At 35.1% G+C, this 17839-nt stretch overlaps 1 protein-coding gene across 4 annotated transcripts; it reads right to left on the bottom strand.

The window, feature by feature from the left end:
* Positions 1-87: 87 nt before the first annotated feature.
* On the bottom strand, positions 88-6886 carry cnpy2 (canopy FGF signaling regulator 2). 4 transcript variants are annotated; one of them, XM_081357448.1, is made up of 6 exons: positions 6716-6806; positions 6396-6495; positions 6105-6220; positions 5805-6002; positions 4865-4961; positions 88-1279 (listed from the first exon to the last, which is right to left on the bottom strand). In XM_081357448.1, the coding sequence occupies exons 2-6, from the start codon at positions 6487-6489 to the stop codon at positions 1236-1238; spliced, it is 549 nt and encodes a 182-aa protein (XP_081213574.1). In that variant the 5' UTR covers positions 6490-6495; positions 6716-6806; the 3' UTR covers positions 88-1235. The 4 variants fall into 4 exon arrangements, with proteins under 4 accessions (XP_081213574.1, XP_081213575.1, XP_081213576.1 ...); XM_081357449.1 differs by having other exon boundaries at positions 222-1279; positions 6801-6886; XM_081357450.1 differs by lacking the exon at positions 6716-6806 and adding an exon at positions 6614-6698 and having other exon boundaries at positions 222-1279.
* Positions 6887-17839: the final 10953 nt, after the last annotated feature.

Here is a 17839-nt window from a genome sequence, read left to right as displayed (position 1 = left end):
TGCCAGATGGTCTTTCCCATCTTTTCTTTTTTTACTTTTTGTCTGTAAAGTTTTTTCTGTATTTATGTTCGTAAATGTTAATGTTTTATGGTCCTTTTAACATCTGGATTAAGAACTACAGTTGGAAAAAAGGCTATTTGCCAATATCGGCACATTTACAGAAATGTTAATCAATGTGCATGTCCTTTAAAAAAAAAAAAAAAAAACATGGCAGCTGATTTAAAAGCACAATTTTTCCTGCAATGATTTGATTTATTGATATTAGTATTTTGACACTCACCAATAAATGACTATAAAAGATATTGTAAAACACATTTTTAATTTTTCACCCTCCTGAGGTAGGACCACATTTAGTAGCAAGTACAGTTGTATATTTCTTTGTCGTTCTTGTGTCGTACATCTTAATGCTGGAAGTTTCACTCCTAAAAACGTAGCAAAATTCAGCTCAAGTTCCAGAGTTGCAAAACACATTGTGATTAAAACCTCCAGAAGCTTTAGGAAAATGTGTTTAGGACAATTGAGACCGCTTTGTGCTGCTAAATATTAAAACACCATGGCTCCATACTAGAGTAACAATAAATTGTGAGCTTAAAAAAAACAAGATTGTTCTAATTATTCACGTGTGTGTGACCATATGGATTTCTGAATTATTAAAAAAAATATATATAACATGGTGGTATCCATATAGCAGAATGGATACTGGATACAAACACAACAAATGTTGATAAAATACAGAAGAAACTACCAATCAAATTATATTTGGGTAGAAAACAAATAAAAACACAAAAGATGGTAAACTGCATATATTTCTCCATATAAAGTGATGGCAGCCTAATAGTTTAAGACTTAATAACTAGTAATCTGCTCAGATTCGTGACCTGAAGAAAGAAACACCACTCCAGCAGCCCTCAATCTGTGCTTATAATAAATATACTGCAAATTATCTTCTAAACTAAAAACTAAGTGCGTTCAAATAGTGTTAAATATAAAAGTATACCATTGGAGAGACTCATAAAGAGATCTCATTTTAGCTGTAGAAAGTCAGATTTAATAAATGACAATGAACAGTTTTGATGGTAACGCCATTAATACAGTTGAACAGGTCAACAGTTAACCCATAGGGTCAAGTACATCACATAATGTAGATCTTAGCATGTTCAGTGTCCTCAACAAGTAAGAGAATCAGTCTGTTTACTGAAGGTTATCGGGTGAACACATTGGTAAAGCTGCCCGTCTCATAACTCGTCATGTGGTATCTTCAGAGCGTGGTCACAAAGATCTGTGGGAAGAGTTACAAAAAACTATCACATAAGTGCAATATGCAAACTGTATTGATGATACGGGATGATCAAGATGTCCTTTTCAATATGTTACACAATATTGTACACATTTTATTAAATTTAACTAAACATGGAAATTCTGTCATTATTTACTAACCCTCGTTTCTATGGAAGTAAATGTCAAATGTTTTTGAAACAAAAAGCCTGTTGAATTGCACTACTTAAAAAAAATAGGCATTGCATTAACCATGCTTGCATTTTAATGCATTGTATTTTTAGGGCTTGCATTTTTATGGGCTGAAATTCAACATGGTTGAATATTTAAGCTGTGAATATTTCAATTAAAAACATTTCAAACACATTTTCATTATTAAAAATTCAATAATCCATATTCACCTTTCATATTTCACTTCCAAAATATTCAAACTGTTTAAAAATACAACCTATAATATTCAACAGGCGATTTTCGGTCCATTTTATTTCGCTTTGCAAAATTCGCTTCCACAAATTCAGTGGTTCAAATTCGACAGTAAATTCAACGGAACTGCAGGAAAAGCAATAGATTACCGAGATACTCTCCATCTGCTGTTAGTCAACCTCACCAGCAGGGGGTGCAAAAGCGCTTGTTGTTGACGAAGACCAGCAACAGTTAGAGCAAGCCATTCATTCATAAAACTCATTTAACAGCAATGCAAGTGTATTTGTGATTATTATGACGGCGGTTTTATGTTAAATTCAGTGTCTTCACGGTTACTTTCCCTGTGTAGCCTACAAGCATCTTTCTCTACCGTGAACAAGATTATAATGTTATTCCCCGATGCGGATATACAGATCCAATATTACATTTTTGAGGTTGACATATATTTCTCTTGGTTGTTTAGTTGCCTTAACTTTATATTGTGGCGATGTGCTGCATGCAAGCTATTAGGGTTTCCCTCAATACTTAAGGATTCCCCAGCTGGACATATAAAACGCTTAACGTATAGCTTAATGGACTAATTACAGTGATATAAAAGACCAAACTCGCAGGCAAGCAGATTGACTCAGAATAACGCACAAAGTTTAATGCTGAGCGTTTCCCCAGTGATAGACTGGCATTGACGTTGGACATTCGCACATTTAGGGACCGTCTCTAAAGTGTATACTACTTTGGTATACATGTTTCTAACTTCAATAGCATTTGAATAGAACGACTTACAGTCATAAAACCAACTGTAAAGTGTTCATGTAGTGTCAGGCATAATGCGCATCCTTTGGATTTTTGATATTTATTCAAATAAATTAAAGTTTGCTATTGAAGTTAGAAACGTGTATGCCAATGTTGTATGCAACTTTTGAGACGGTCCCTAAATGTGCGAATGTCCAATGTCAAGCCAATTTTACATTTATTAGGCTACATTTAGTCATTTATTTAGCAGACGCTTTTATCCAAAGCGATTTACAGTTAAACTAACAATAGGAGGACAACAATATGCAAGTGCTATGACTCTTCCCAGTTTAAGCTAATGCAATACACGTAGGCATAGCCTACTATACTATAGGCTACTATTTATATACTGTAGAGAGAGAGAGAGAGAGAGAGAGAGAGAGAGAGAAAAGAGAAGAGAAAAGAGAAAGTGTTAGTATTGATCAAGTGTTGATTTTATGCCAGTAGCCTATATCACGAAACGCTCAGCATGAAACTTTGCGCGTTACGTTCATATTCTTAGTCCATCTGCTTGCCTGTAGCCTATATAGTAGCCTACATCCCCAATAAGGTGCGAGTTTGGTCTTTTATATCACTGTATTAGTCCATAAACTACATTAAGCGTTTTGCCCCGACAGAAGGGGAATGCTCGAGTGTGAGGTATTGAGGGAAACCGATTATAATCCTGTTCATGTAGAGAAAGCTGATGACATGTAGGCTACACAGGGAAAGTAACAATGAAGTTATTGAATGAAACATAAACACAGCTGTTGTGTCTTTATCATCTTTTCCGCATATATACTGACACAGCTCATTTTCATTTTATGAATGAATGGCTTGCTCTAACTGTTGCTGGTCTTCGTCAACAACAAGCGCTTTTGCACCTCCTGCTGGTGAGGTTGACTAACAGCAGATGGAGAGTATCTCGGTAATCTATTGCTTTTCCTGCAGTTCCGTTGAATTTACTGTTGAATTTGAACCACTGAATTTGTGGAAGCGAATTTTGCAAAGCGAAATAAAATGGACCGAAAATCGCCTGTTGAATATTATAGGTTGTATTTTTAAACAGTTTGAATATTTTGGAAGTGAAATATGAAAGGTGAATATGGATTATTGAATTTTTAATAATGAAAATGTGTTTGAAATGTTTTTAATTGAAATATTCACAGCTTAAATATTCAACCATGTTGAATTTCAGCCCATAAAAATGCAAGCCCTAAAAATACAATGCATTAAAATGCAAGCATGGTTAATGCAATGCCTATTTTTTTTCAAGTAGTGCAATTCAACAGGCTTTTTATTTCAAAAACATTTGACATTATTTTACTTCCATACGTTTCACTCCAAACCCATTCGTCTTTGGAACCCAAAATAAAGATATTTTGAATGAAATCTGCACCTCCATTGAAAGTCTATATTCACCCAAAACTCTGACTCTTCAAAACGTTCATTAAGAGATCATATAATAAATCCCTATGAATCTAGCAGTTTTAATTCAAGTTTTCTGAAGAGACTCAATATGATGAACAGATTTAATTTAGGCTCTTATTCACATATAAACATTGATCAGCAAACATGAACAGAAGCTCAAACGTGCTGCGTAACATGAGAATGAACCTCAGGCATCAAGCAAGTGCGGTTGAGCTTTTGTTGATGTTCGCTGATCAATCTCTGTATCCTCCGGAGGTCACATTTGTCGGCAGCGTATGTATGTCATCAAGGATATCTAATTTCAGGTTTCAGGTTCAGGTATTAAAAAAACGGGTTTCAAAGTCCAAGTTTTTGAAAACAATATCATTATCATCTCCGTGTAAACTACAAAGACGAATAGTTTCAAATTCACATCGCCAACTACTGGCCTGGCAGCAGAATACAGCGTTTTTAGTGGTTTTCGCGAATCCGTGTGTACGGGAATCGTTTTGACAACGTTGTCGTCTGTACGCGAAACTTTTCAAAAACACAAAAGGAAAAACCTTTCCATTTATAGTACATCGTTATCATGTAAATGTACCCCAAATCTGTTCTTTACATAAAGTGATCAAGTCTCTTCTGAAGACTTGGATTAAACCACTTGATTCATATGGATTTATTTTATGATCTCTTTATGAACGTTTTGAAACGTTATAGCTTTAGGTGAACGGACAGAAATCGAAACGAAATCAAATTTCATTAAAAAGATGACCAATAGTCATTCCTGGCAGAATCTTCATTTTTGGGTGAACTATCCCTTTAAATTTGCTTGAAAATATATGTAACAGGTAAAAGAGATGCATGTGGGGGGTGGGGATAAGTTATGTGACCATGTTGCAATAAAATAGCTTAAGACAGATATGTGAATTTTATATAATGGTTTGAAATAAAAGAATACTGAATCATGTCTCCATATTTACAGCCTTACCTGTCCTCTTACTGCAGAGCTTGTCTTTAACATTGTCTGTCTCGTGAGAAAAGAATTCAATAAGTTCATCCTCATGCTGCTCAACGATCGTTTCACACTGTGAAGACACATGAGAGATGTTTCTAAAACTGATAAGGAAATGCATCAGTCAACAGAAAAGTGCATCCAATTTGCACTAAATATCAAAATAATTTGTGTTTTCAAGGGATAGGTCACCCAAGAATGAGAACTATCCCATCATTTACTCAACCTCAAGCCACCCCAGATGTACAGTACATGAGTTTCTTCTTTCAGCCAAACACAATCAGAGTTATAGCCTATTAAAAAATATCCTGGCTCTTCTAAGCTTTATAATGAGAGTGAATGGCACCTTAGATTTTGAAGCCCAAAAAAGCGCATTCACCCATCATAAAAGTAATCCATATGGCTCCAGGGGTTATTAAAGGCCTTCTGAAATGAAGCAATGCGTTTTTGTAAGAAAAATATCCACATTAATAACTTAATAAACTATAATCACTGGCTTCCGGTAACGTACGCAAGTCTAGTTCTGGCGGAAGAGTGACCTCTGACCCGACTCGTGTACGGCCGTTGCTGGAAGCCAGTGATTATAGTTTATAAAGTTATAAATTTGGATATTTTTCTTACACAAACGCAACACTTCGCTTCAGAAGGCCTTTAATAAGAGTCGTATGGATTACTTTTATGATGGATGGATGCACTTTTTTGGGCTTCAAAATCTAAGGTACCAATCACTGCCATTATAAAGCTTGGAAGAGCCAAGATATTGTGTTTGGCTAAAAGAAGAAAGTCATAAACACCTATGGCTTTAGGGTGAGTTCATTATGGGATAATTTCAATTTTTGGGTGAACTATCCCTTTAAGGTTTGTCTTGTCTTAACCTAAAAGTGAATGCGTGAATAAATGAAAGAATGGAGCTTACAGCAAACTTTAAACTGGAGGTGACTCTGGAGTCAAAGGCCACATCTGAAAGGTCCATGGCAGTGCCGTCGCGGGACGCGTGTCTCACGTATGTCTTTCGATTGGTGACAGGGTCAACATGTTCGCCGTAATCATTCATCTTCTCACAAACCTCTTCCATCAGTTCAAGAAGATGACCCTCAGAGCGAGAAAAGGGAACCTGAGGACATTAAAACAAATACATGAAGATGAAAATCTCAAAGTTGGTGTAAAAAAAACAACAACTCAGAGCCAGGGTCATTATGAAAGAAAAATATGTCACCTCTCTTACTGACTGACTGCCATCAGGATTAATCCTAAATGATCCAGTCTGGATCATTTTCTTGGGATCTACTTGTGATATAGCCCAGTCCATTTCATCAACTAATGCCCTGCATGCTGGGGGGGAAATAATAAGCATGATGCGTTTCAGAAATAATCCTTAAAACATTTCAAAGATGCAATTATGAAGGTATGTAACAGAGCAAGTTTTATTGCAATCAACCCACAATGACTGTCCATGTATAAGAAAATATTCATGTGCTCATGCAAAGGTTGAAAAAGGTGGCAATACCTCCACATTTGATGTCTTGTCTGGCTCCTTGGACCAACATTAGGTGCAAAGAGATCAATGCACAGAAAATAACCACGTGAAAATGACTTTCCATCCCCACCTAAGAAAACAAATAAATAAAAATGTCAAATAAATACAGGTAATTTCATACAATTATATTTCACTGCAAACGTGGATAGTTGGGATAACTCTCCGAATGCCAGGTACACAAGAATTACTTTTCACAAAACACAAGCGAACAATAAAATCCAACATTGTGTGTATACAATAATCGCACAGCATCACACGTATATTTGACAGCGTTTCGAGAACATTCATACCGTTTTCTTTAAACGCACCGCACACACACACGCGTACGTGAACTGATGACGTGCACACAGGGATAATTGTGGCTCAGCGGCTGACCTGAGATCTGCCACAGTTTAGTTTTTCTTCTTGAGTGGTATTGGCTGTTGACAGTGGCTGTTTGGCGCATTACCGCCATCAACCGAACTGGAGCGAAATACAAACTTTGCTTTTCTTTCGAAGCCTTACCTAACATTACATTAAAAAGTAAAACAATCATTATTTTGCTTTTCAAATACACACTTGTGGTCAAAATTAGAAAAATTCAGTCATTATTTACTCATGATCAAGATGTTTTTACCCAGGGGGCAAAGGGGGTTTAGCAGACATGGGCTGATGTAAAAGGTTGTCATATAAAAATGAAATCTATGATGTCTGAGGATCACAACCTGGGTGGACAACCCGGTCAACAAGCTGCTGGAAACTTGTAATTAGGGTCAAAACAATGCTACCTCAAATTCTGCTTTAACTCCCCGGAATCACCCAAACATGCTAAAAAGGTTTAATTATATTCATGAATCCTGAGGCATATCTCCCTGATACTTTATGCTAGAAACAAACTGAGCACACCTTTCAAAAGAGTGGAAGATAAGCTTTCATCTGATGCCTTGGTTGTACATGTAATTAGAATGTAAGAGTTAACAATGCCTCTTAATTCATAGGTAGGCAAAAAAAAGAACAAAATATGGAACATTCCATTTGTAATCGGTAGCATTCTTTTCCCTTTGTTGTTGTTCAAATAAACAAATTACCATGTGAAGTTAACTTTTACTAGATGAAATCATATTTTGATCATTTTCACTAACCAGACAGTCCTCATGGCCCATAACACATTTAGAGGGAATTCAATTTCAAGCCTATAATAGCCTGTCAATTCAAACAAGATCCAAGAAAGAAGTTTACCATTAATGATGTTAATTGTATGCTCTGTTTCTGTATGTACAGTATATCGTTTGCATATTATCTATTATTTGTATTGCAATGTCTAGTATTTCTAATATTCTTTCACAAGTGGGATAGCTTTACTTATTCTATCGAAATTAAAAAAAAGGATTTGAGGATTTTGGGTTAGGCTGGTTACTGTTCAATCCAGGTGTTTGGAGTGTGAGACAAAGGTACTGACAACTAAATGTTGAAAGACTAAAACACACAGGAGTCATGTGTGGAGTAGGTTAAAAAGTATTTACTGATTAAAACTGTTACATTAAGTAGCAAGTTGTACCAAAAAAAAAAAAAAAAAACGATTAATGAAACAGACAAACAGATTTTACAATTCAGGGTGATAACTAATTTCTGTAATAATGTTTATATTATTTGTTTAGCTGTTTTCGGAGTCACTGCTGCTGTCGCTGCTCTCTAGTGTTTCAGCATGCTGTATCCTACTACATTTGGTTGCCAACCCCTGGCAACGGCATCCTATGTAGCATGGAGCAGTTCTTCTACAACCTTTAACCAGAAATGGGCACAAATACATCAAAAAGTATTTAATTAGAAATACTTGCTCATCAAATGTATTTAAATAAAATACAAAATACTGCTGTGAAAAAAGCATTTAATTAAAATACAAGTAATTTGTAATTTGAAAATGCAAAAATATTTTTTTTTTACAGTCTTCTCTTCTGTAGTGTAAGTGTGGCATTAGATACATGTAAGTCTAGAATATTGCAATATCATCATTTAGTGCAGAAGATGCGCTTTTAACGTACATGTTGCCACATACTGTCATAATAAAAGATAATTACGCATATAACACTATATTTGTATTACACAAAAAGTAGTTAATGCTGCTGTGAGGGTGTTTCTAATAGCGCGGCTGTGACAAAGTTGACAACTTTCTCTCTTCCGACTGCCATTATCTATTTTTTTACTCTTTTTGAAAGTTGTGAAAACGCTGTTGTGGCGTTTTTCTTTTGCTATTTGAGCAAATTGGAACACACAAAAAAAATATTTAATGTAGTCTTTCATTCACTGCTATAGAAGTTAACCCAACTATGATGCCTTCCACTTCCGAGAAACCCAGAAATGTGAATAGGGTCAATAGGATGTGTCACATCACGTGATTTACTTGCCAAAAACTGTGACAGGCAATTTGGTAGTCCTATTTGTATTTTATGTCTATGGTCCTAAGGATAGTTCACCCAAAAATGAAAATTAGCCCATCATTTACTCACCCTGACGTCATCATAGGTGTGTATGACTTTCTTCTTTCAGAAGAATACAATCAGAGTTATATTAAAAAGTGTCCTGGCTCTTCCAAGCTTTATAATGACGTCAATGGGTATATTTTTCTTCAAAGTGCCTCTATCCATCATAAAAGTGCATTTATCCATCATAAAAGTGCATCTATCCATGATAAAAGTGCATTTATCCATCATAAAAGTGCATTTATCCATCATAAAAGTTCATCTGTCCATTATAAAAGTGTATCTATCCATCATAAAAGTGCATCTATCCATGATAAAAGTGCATCTATCCATCATAAAAGTGCATCTGTCCATCATAAAAGTGTATCTATCCATCATAAAAGTACATCTGTCCATCATAAAAGTGCATCTATCCATCATAAAAGTACATCTGTCCATCATAAAAGTGCATCTGTCCATCATAAAAGTGCATCTATCCATCATAAAAGTGCATCTGTCCATCATAAAAGTGCATCTGTCCATCATAAAAGTGCATCTGTCCATCATTAAAGAGTTCATCTATCCATCATAAAAGTGCATCTATCCATCATAAAAGTGCATTTATCACACAAAGTCTATCCCTTCTTTAAACTTGTAGGAAAAGAAAAGATTAAAATGAAATAAGCTTAGGCTGTTTTTTCTAAGGATAGGTCCTTAATTTTATAGCAAGCAAGTAAAGGTTTATTCTGAAGCCGGGCTAGATGGATAAGCACTGTTATCGCACCCCCAACACTATTGGTCGGACCCTCAGTCTAAACAAGAAATAGAGTAGGTTATAGTTAGTAGGAAAACAAAACACAAGCTATAGCACTTCAAAGGATAAAAGTAAAATAAAATCTTTCATTTCAAACCCTGTCCTTGTACGCCACCTCGTGACACGGATCGCTGCTGCTTTTAACCCTCTTTACATCGTTTAACCCTCTTTACAACCCTCTTTATCATCGTATCAAAGAAAGAATAAGAAAGTAAGAAAATAAGAAATTGAAAAACACCCCCCATTTTACCACGTTACTGTAGCTTCCGCTACTTCCACCGTCTGCCTAATTTTGTTCATCCTTGGCATAGGCTGTCATTTTCGCCAATTGAACAGACATTCCAGTACTCGTATTCACCCATGAATAACACAATTATCAGAATAACACATACAATCATAACTCTTATACATTCAGCCTTTTCCATTAATCCACACCCATCTACATATTTCCTAACCATATTTTGTTTACTTTTAATTCAATCGAGCAATGGTTTTACTTAGTAAGCTCTATTTAATACCCTATTTAATCAAATCTAACCAGAAGAGTTTTATGATTTTATCCATTTTATCCAATGTGATTGCTAAAATTTAACTCTTACTTTTCCATTACAGACTGACTGTCTTTTTTTGTTTATGACCGTACTTCACATCATTGAATAGATTTTATACTTTTCCTAAAAACATTTGCACCAATCAAATCATTAGATCTATATCAATACTAAGCCCCAGTTTGATTTAATCAAAAAAAATCATCAACATAATCACAAAACAAATTATTCTGCTAAACTCAACCATTAGTTGGTCCACATCTTCCTCAAGGTGTATTGATCATCTCGTTCGCCCCATGGACATTCCGTCTTCACCAATATGACACTTTGCGTGCCGTAGAGAGGATTTTCCCCGTCGGCAAGGGAGGGTACGTTACCAGCACGTCCCTTTATCCCCTACTTCCCTCCGCGTCGGTGCGTGCGTTGCTGAGGTTGGTTGGTGTAGTCTAAGGTGAGAGGCGTGGACCCAGGTGTCACACTCTCCGATCCTTACAAGATCTTCCCTTAGATCCCGACCGCACCTCCACTGGAATGAACCATTTCCTGCCCGCCGTCACCTGTGAATGCAGACCCTAGCTATTTTGTTATTGACCGCTTGTCTAGCTGGTCGTCCCTTTTGGTGTGACCTGTGGAGTCAACAGCCTAAAACATATTGTCACCAGATAATTTTGCTCACTGAATGGCACTGAAAAACCTGAAAAAAAACCCACTCAACCCACTTTGCTCATGTTAACAAAACAATATTTATACATTTGGAACAGAATCAGTTCTGTTCGACACAATCCATCCTGACATTCTGCAAAAGGAAAGTTTTAAGTTATGCGCTGTGCAAGGTGTGGCACCTCTCTGCCACAATAATAACCCAGGCCAGGATAGCTAACCAAGTTCATCCATAGCCATTATTTAACTGGGCACAGTCTGCCCTGTATCAAAAGTCTGCATCCTCTGTAAAGAAAAACAAACGTCGAGGTTATTGTCAGATATTTAAGTACACAGTTTCTTTTGTCTGCTGTGCTGCCGCGTCCTTCGCTGCCGAATCTGCCCTGTAGTTAGGTAGAAAAATGGCTTTTTGCAGGGCTTTTTCCCCAATTAAACCCTGTGTCCTCCCAAAATGTATTGTCCCACCTGTGCGATTGCATTCATCAAATTTGAACTTCTTGTTATGGCAATTGTTACCATCCCCCTTAGACATGTGCCGGTATTCGGTAATGCGATAAATCGCGGTAATGAATATGTACGATATTGTTATCGCGGGCACTTCAAAATACCGTGAAAAACAATAGATCAGAATTTATATTTATAGAACACGCATTAGCTTATTTTCCATCATCCGCTTAAACAAACACTGCGTATATGCTGCGCGAAACACGTGCGCACTCTGATGTAAACAATCCCCACATGAAGCACTGTGTGCATGCGGCGCAGTGCGCACTCTAGTCTAATGTAAACAATCCTCACAAGGAGAAGAATATGGCGGAAGGAGGAACACTGCCGACGATTTATCCATAGACAGTAAAATAAAGGATTTATCCCCCTTCTAAAAGCAGGGCTGCCAACTCTACGCATTCAGCGTGAGACTCACGCAATTTACACTTCTCACACGCTCTCGCGCCACACATCCATTTTCTCACGCAGAGCAAAATCATGGAGCAAAGAGGACACTGACACCGACAGACTAGGCAGAGCAGGCTACTTCTGATATGAAAAAAATTCTCAGCTATCAGGTTCTGTCCATTTTATTACGAAATTCAGACAATAAATACCGTTTTGGCGCTTGTAAATGTGACGTGACAGATCGCTGTAGCGCCTCAGTTCAAGCAAACCGGTCATGTTACTTTTTATTTAAAGATACAGTACAACTTACAGAAAGGTATTCATGCCTCATACATAATATTGATCAATCAGTGTTTTTCAACCACGGAAAGAGGTCAGTAAAACTGCAGGCAGAGCCGGATTAACGCAAAGGCAAACTAGGCACGTGCCTAGGGCCCGATTGGCGGGATGGGGCCCAGACAGAGGAAAAAAAAAAAATGCAAATGTCCAATCTACAATTTATTTCAAAATGCATTAATTAACTAAAAATAGTGACGATGTTTATCTTAACCATAGACTGTTACATTACGTCACATTAACGCCAGCCCATGACTGTATAGAGGCGCCAGCCAGTTAAGTCCGAGGGGACGTCAGCGGCGGTCAGAGGCGGTCAACGAACGCATCCATCAGGTGCAGCGAGTGCGAAGCAAAAGCCTAAATAGGCACGCAAAGAAGCACAGCTCGTAATGCAGGTCATCGATTTTGGAGTGATTGCAATGTATTTTAAATATAAACTTGTGGGCTACTGTAGATCAGCGTCATTTCTGGAAAAATCATTCACCGCTTTGTTAGTCTACGAGTTTAAAAGAGCGCGAGCGTCATTAACGTGCCCAGACGCGACGCTTTGAATTTGCGCGTACACTGAATAACATCGCGTTGGGAGCTGACTAGTAAAAAAGCTACAAAAGTAAAAGACAAGACGTTTGTATTCAAAGTTAAAAAACCAACACACTGCAACATTTTTAAATGTTTCAAATAAAGGATCTCATATCTATGGGTCTATCTTCTATATTCTGATGCTGATGATTAGATACCCTGACATCATAGCCTATACGAATATTAGTTTAGAATTTTTTTCTTGCTCAGTAGCGATCGTATCTTTCTCTTCCACTTGATTTGTGTATAGCATATTTAAGGTAGCAATGCAATACATAATATCATATTACTGATATTAATAATATGACAATATCTGCAGTCAATATTGATTAAATGGGAGGGAAAAATACTGCCCATAACGCAGCTAAAACAATTATAAAAGCACGTTCATGTTCATCTACTGAAGTGGTATTCTGGAACTGTGAATAAACTGAATAAAACAGCAAAATAACAACAAGAACAATAACATCTTCATTAAACAAAAAAGAGATTACCTTAGATAAAGTTTGATGTAGTAGGCTACCAGTAAAAAGTCTGGACCCATTACTATTTTTAATGTTTTTGAAAGAAGTTTCTTATTATGCTCTACAAGCCTGCATTTATTTGATCAAAAATACAGAATAAAACAGGAATATTCAGCGAGGATGTGTTAAATATATAAAAGTGATAGTGAAGACTTTTTTAAAACAACTTTTTAATAATCAAAAAATCCTGAAAAAAAGTATCACGTTATAAAATAAATATTAAGCACCATTTCTAACATTTGATAATAAATCAGAATATTATAAAGTTTTCTGAAGGATCATGTGACACTAAATTCAGCTTTGCATCACAGAAATATATTTTAAAGTATAGTAAAATAGAAAACCATTATTTTAAATTGTAATAATATTTCACTATATTATTTTTCTGTATTTTTGATCAAATAAATCCAGGCTTGATGAGCATAAGATACTTCTTTCAAAAACATTAAAAATAGTAATTTGTCCAAACTTATGTACTGTGTAAGTAAAAATATACTAAATTTAAAATTAAATGTTGTATAAATAAAAAGGTTAGGAATCATATTTGTTTCAAGTGTTTTTTATTGGGGGTGGGGGGCCTCCAACATGAATTTTGCCTAGGGCCTCCAAATGTCTAGAACCGGCCCTGACTGCAGGTGAACTATTATGTCACAGAACGTTACATTTACCTCAGGAAAGCCATTTAATGACCAACACGTTAGTTGACTAGAAAAAATAGCTATAGAGAGGAGTATTTCGCTAAATATGTGCACTATATTACATGTGTATTATATTTTTACTTGTGTCATAATTGTTATTATAATGAAAACCTATTATAATACCAGCTGACAGGGCTCACTGTATGTTTACAGCATTATGTGAGATATATTGTTTCTTGAGAAAAATGTACATGTAGGCTATCTACTGTAGCCTACCTAATATTTATCCAAAGAGTCAATATTGAATCAAGATTGAAATCAAATCCCAAGAATTGAATTGAAATCGTGAAAATTGTGTAAAATTCTGTTTAGTTACCAAATGTTTTGACAATCACAATTACACCTATTGTGATGCAAGTTTTTTTATTTTTTTTTATTACATCCCCTCCCAATCCATCCGTTTCTCTAGAGCAATTAAAATATCGTGATAATACCGTATACCGTGATAAAAGCTCAATCGATTAATCGCAGCATGAAAATTTGATACCGGCACATCGTGAGCTTAGAATTATAAGGTTCTATCTCCACTTTTGGTCGAAATTGAGTTTTTGACATAATCTGATCCATTAGGTGTTTATTAATGCCTGTGTGGTGTTATTTTTGTAAAAAAATATTTTGTTAGTAGTTATTAATAAAATAAAAAGGTTCCATCTCACAAAACATAAACCGAGTTGGGATTATAAGGTTCTATCTCCAGTAGATTCAATATCCAATCAAAACCCTGAATGAACACGGACGGACCAATCAAAACCCACCTCTTAGCTCTGTAGCCTGGACACAGCTAAGGGCTGGACATTAGCCTGGACATTTGAAGCCGGCGAAAGGTGGCATTTCCATCTTTCTATCTTTTTTTTATAACGAATCAATCGTTCTTTCTTTCTCTCTTACTAATCTATCTATCTATCTATCTATCTATCTATCTATCTACCTATCTATCTATCTATCTATCTATCTATCTATCTATCTATCTATCTATCTATCTATCTATCTATCTATCTATCTTCCAACCTATCTATCTATCTATCTATCTATCTATCTATCTATCTATCTATCTATCTATCTATCTATCTATCTATCTATCTATCCTTAATAACTAATCAATCTAATCTTTCTTTCTTTTTTACTAATCCATCTTTCTTTCTTTCAAACTAATATTTCTTTCTTTCTAAATAATCTATCTTTCTTTCAAACTAAGCCATCTTTCTTTCTTTCTAACTAATCTATCTTTCTTTCTTTCTTTCTTTCCTTCTAATATATCTTTCTTTCAAACTAATCCATCTTTCTGTCTTTCTAACTAATCTATCTATCTTTCTTTCTTATATATCTTTATTTCTAACTAATCCATCTTTCTTTCTTTCTTTCTTTCTAACTAATCCATCTTTCTATCTTTCTAACTAATCTATCTATCTTTCTTTCTTTCTAATATATCTTTCTTTCTAACTAATCTATCTTTCTTTCTTTCTTTCTTTCTAACTAATCCATCTTTCTTTCTTTCTAACTAATCTATCTTTCTTTCTAACTAATCCATCTTTCTTTCTCTTTCTTTCTTTCTTTCTTTCTTTCTTTCTTTCTTTCTAACTAATCCATCTTTCTTTCTTTCTTTTTCTAACTAATCCATCTTTCTTTCTTTCTTTCTTTCTTTCTTTCTTTCTTCTTTCTTTCTTCTAAGTAATCCATCTTTCTTTCCAACTAATCCATCTTTCTTTCAAACTAAGCCATCTTTCTTTCTAACTAATCTATCTTTCTTTCTTTCTAATATATATCTCTTTCAAACTAATCCATATTTCTTTCTTTCTAACTAATCTATCTATCTTTCTTTCTTATATATCTTTATTTCTAACTAATCCATCTTTCTTTCTAACTAATCCATCTTTCTATCTTTCTAACTAATCTATCTTTCTTTCTTTCTAATATATCTTTATTTCTAACTAATCCATCTTTCTTTCTTCCTTTCTTTCTTTCTAACTAATCTATCTTTCTTTCTAACTAATCCATCCATCTTTCTTTCTTTCTTTCTAACTAATCCATCTTTCTTTCTTTTTTTCTTTCTTCTAACTAATCCATCTTTCTTTCTTTCTTTCTTTCTTCTAACTAATCCATCTTTCTTTCTAACGAATCCATCTTTCTTTCTTTCTTTCTTTCTTACTAATCCATATTTCTTTTTTTCTTTCTAACTAATCCATCTTTCTTTCTTTCTAACTAATCTTTCTTTCTTTCTTTCTTTCGTTCTAATATATCTATTTCTAACTAATCCATCTTTCTTTCTTTCTTTCTTTTTTCTTTCTTTCTTTCTAACTAATCCATCTTTCTTTCTTTCTAACTAATCCATCTTTCTTTCTTTCTAACTAATCTATCTTTCTTTCTAACTAATCCATCTTTCTTTCTTTCTAACTAATCCATCTTTCTAACTAATCTATCTTTCTTTCTAACTAATCCATCTTTCATTTTTTAAAATGTTTCAGAGCACAGAGGGAGTGGGGGTGGAAAGGGATGAAAACATAACTTTCATGATGTTACATAATATTTTGTATGTTTTAATCTACTAAATGAACCGTTTTTAATGTATGCAAGATGCTTCCTAAATGTTTTTACAGTACAAAGGAGTGGGGTGTAGTATGTGAAGAAAACATTTTTTGTTTAGCTGTAATTTTTCCATGCCCATGTTCTTTGAAAATAAAAATAAATGTTTTTTCTTACAAACTTGCTTGGCTTTGATGTATACTATACTATTATATAGTATATTATATACTACAAGCTGTGTGCTTGTATTATAAATATATAAATTGATTAAAATCAATAGTTATATACATTTATTCTTTGAAATGTGGTGTTTTATTTGTAAAAGTGGAGATAGAACCTTATAATTCCAAACAGAATCAGAGCTCTCAGAATTATAAGGTTCTATCTCCATTTGGGCCATCTTAAAAAATCCCATTTCCAAATGTGCCAGGATTTTGATATTCTCTCCTCAAAGTACCTGTAGGGTGATGGTCTTGTTGAGCTATAATAGTAGATTATACTACATAACAGTTTTGCCAGCTGGGATGTAAAAACTTTGATGCTCAATATCTCAGAACTACCCTAAACGGAGATAATACCTTATAATTCTAAGCTCACGACATGCCTAATCACCCTTTTGATTGCATGATCCAACTCATGCATCAATTTAACAATGGTGTTTGGGTAAACAAAGTTTTCAACACTAACCCAAATGTTGTCCTTCAGTCAAATTTCCCCCAGACACCTTTCTCTGCCTCTGAAACAAAACATTACGTAAGGAACAATCTCATCTTATCATCTAATAATTTGAAGGGCACTGGCCCTGAGTCTCACTGTTTTTCAGGCCTTTTATTTAGTCTCTTAAGTCTGTCATCTACAAACATCCTCCAGTGTCAAAGTCATCAAGTGTTTCTATCAGGTCAGGTCGTGGTGTACAGACTTAATCGTCAGTGTCAGTCAAACAACATTCTCCTCCTTTGTTCACAATAATCATAAATGTGAGGGGCTCTCTGGATAATTTGATATTGACTTAGCCAATGTGTCACTTTTGTTTTTTCCATCAAATCTTCATTCATTTTCAATCATTTTCGTTTATATCAACCCATGATGGACGACGATCTACAACTTCACAATTCCCATTTACATAAATACTCAACCTGATCTAGAAGGTAATTCAAATCAACACCATAAATGACTAAAGTAATTACTACCAGACAGAGGTTGATGACCAATCAACTTAAAACTTGCCCCGTGTTCTTTATTGTCTTTTCATCAGATTTTTGCTTCTTTCAAATTTGTCATTTGCCTTAACCCATCTGTAATGATAAAACTCATTCCAGAGGTCACGTACACAATATACACACTATGGGGACAGAATAGCTCCCCTAAACTAACACATACCAAACATGAATCAACACACACAT

The sequence above is a fragment of the Scardinius erythrophthalmus genome (assembly GCF_964197995.2).
Source record: "Scardinius erythrophthalmus genome assembly, chromosome: 25".
NCBI classification, from domain to species: Eukaryota; Metazoa; Chordata; class Actinopteri; order Cypriniformes; family Leuciscidae; genus Scardinius; species Scardinius erythrophthalmus.
The sequence above is the reverse complement of the archived record's forward strand: the minus strand, read 5'-3'. Positions and strand labels throughout refer to the sequence as shown.

What these genes read in the sequence shown, in the direction of transcription:
- cnpy2 (XM_081357447.1), bottom strand. Translation starts at nt 6,677, where the DNA reads ATGCTGTGCGATTATTGTATACACACAATGTTGGATTTTATTGTTCGC. An exon ending in GTGTACCTGGCATTCGGAGA is followed by an intron (nt 6,496 to 6,584) that starts GTTATCCCAACT and finishes TTGTTTTCTTAG; the next exon opens with GTGGGGATGGAAAGTCATTT. An exon ending in GCTCTGCAGTAAGAGGACAG is followed by an intron (nt 1,280 to 4,864) that starts GTAAGGCTGTAA and finishes CTCTTCCCACAG; the next exon opens with ATCTTTGTGACCACGCTCTG.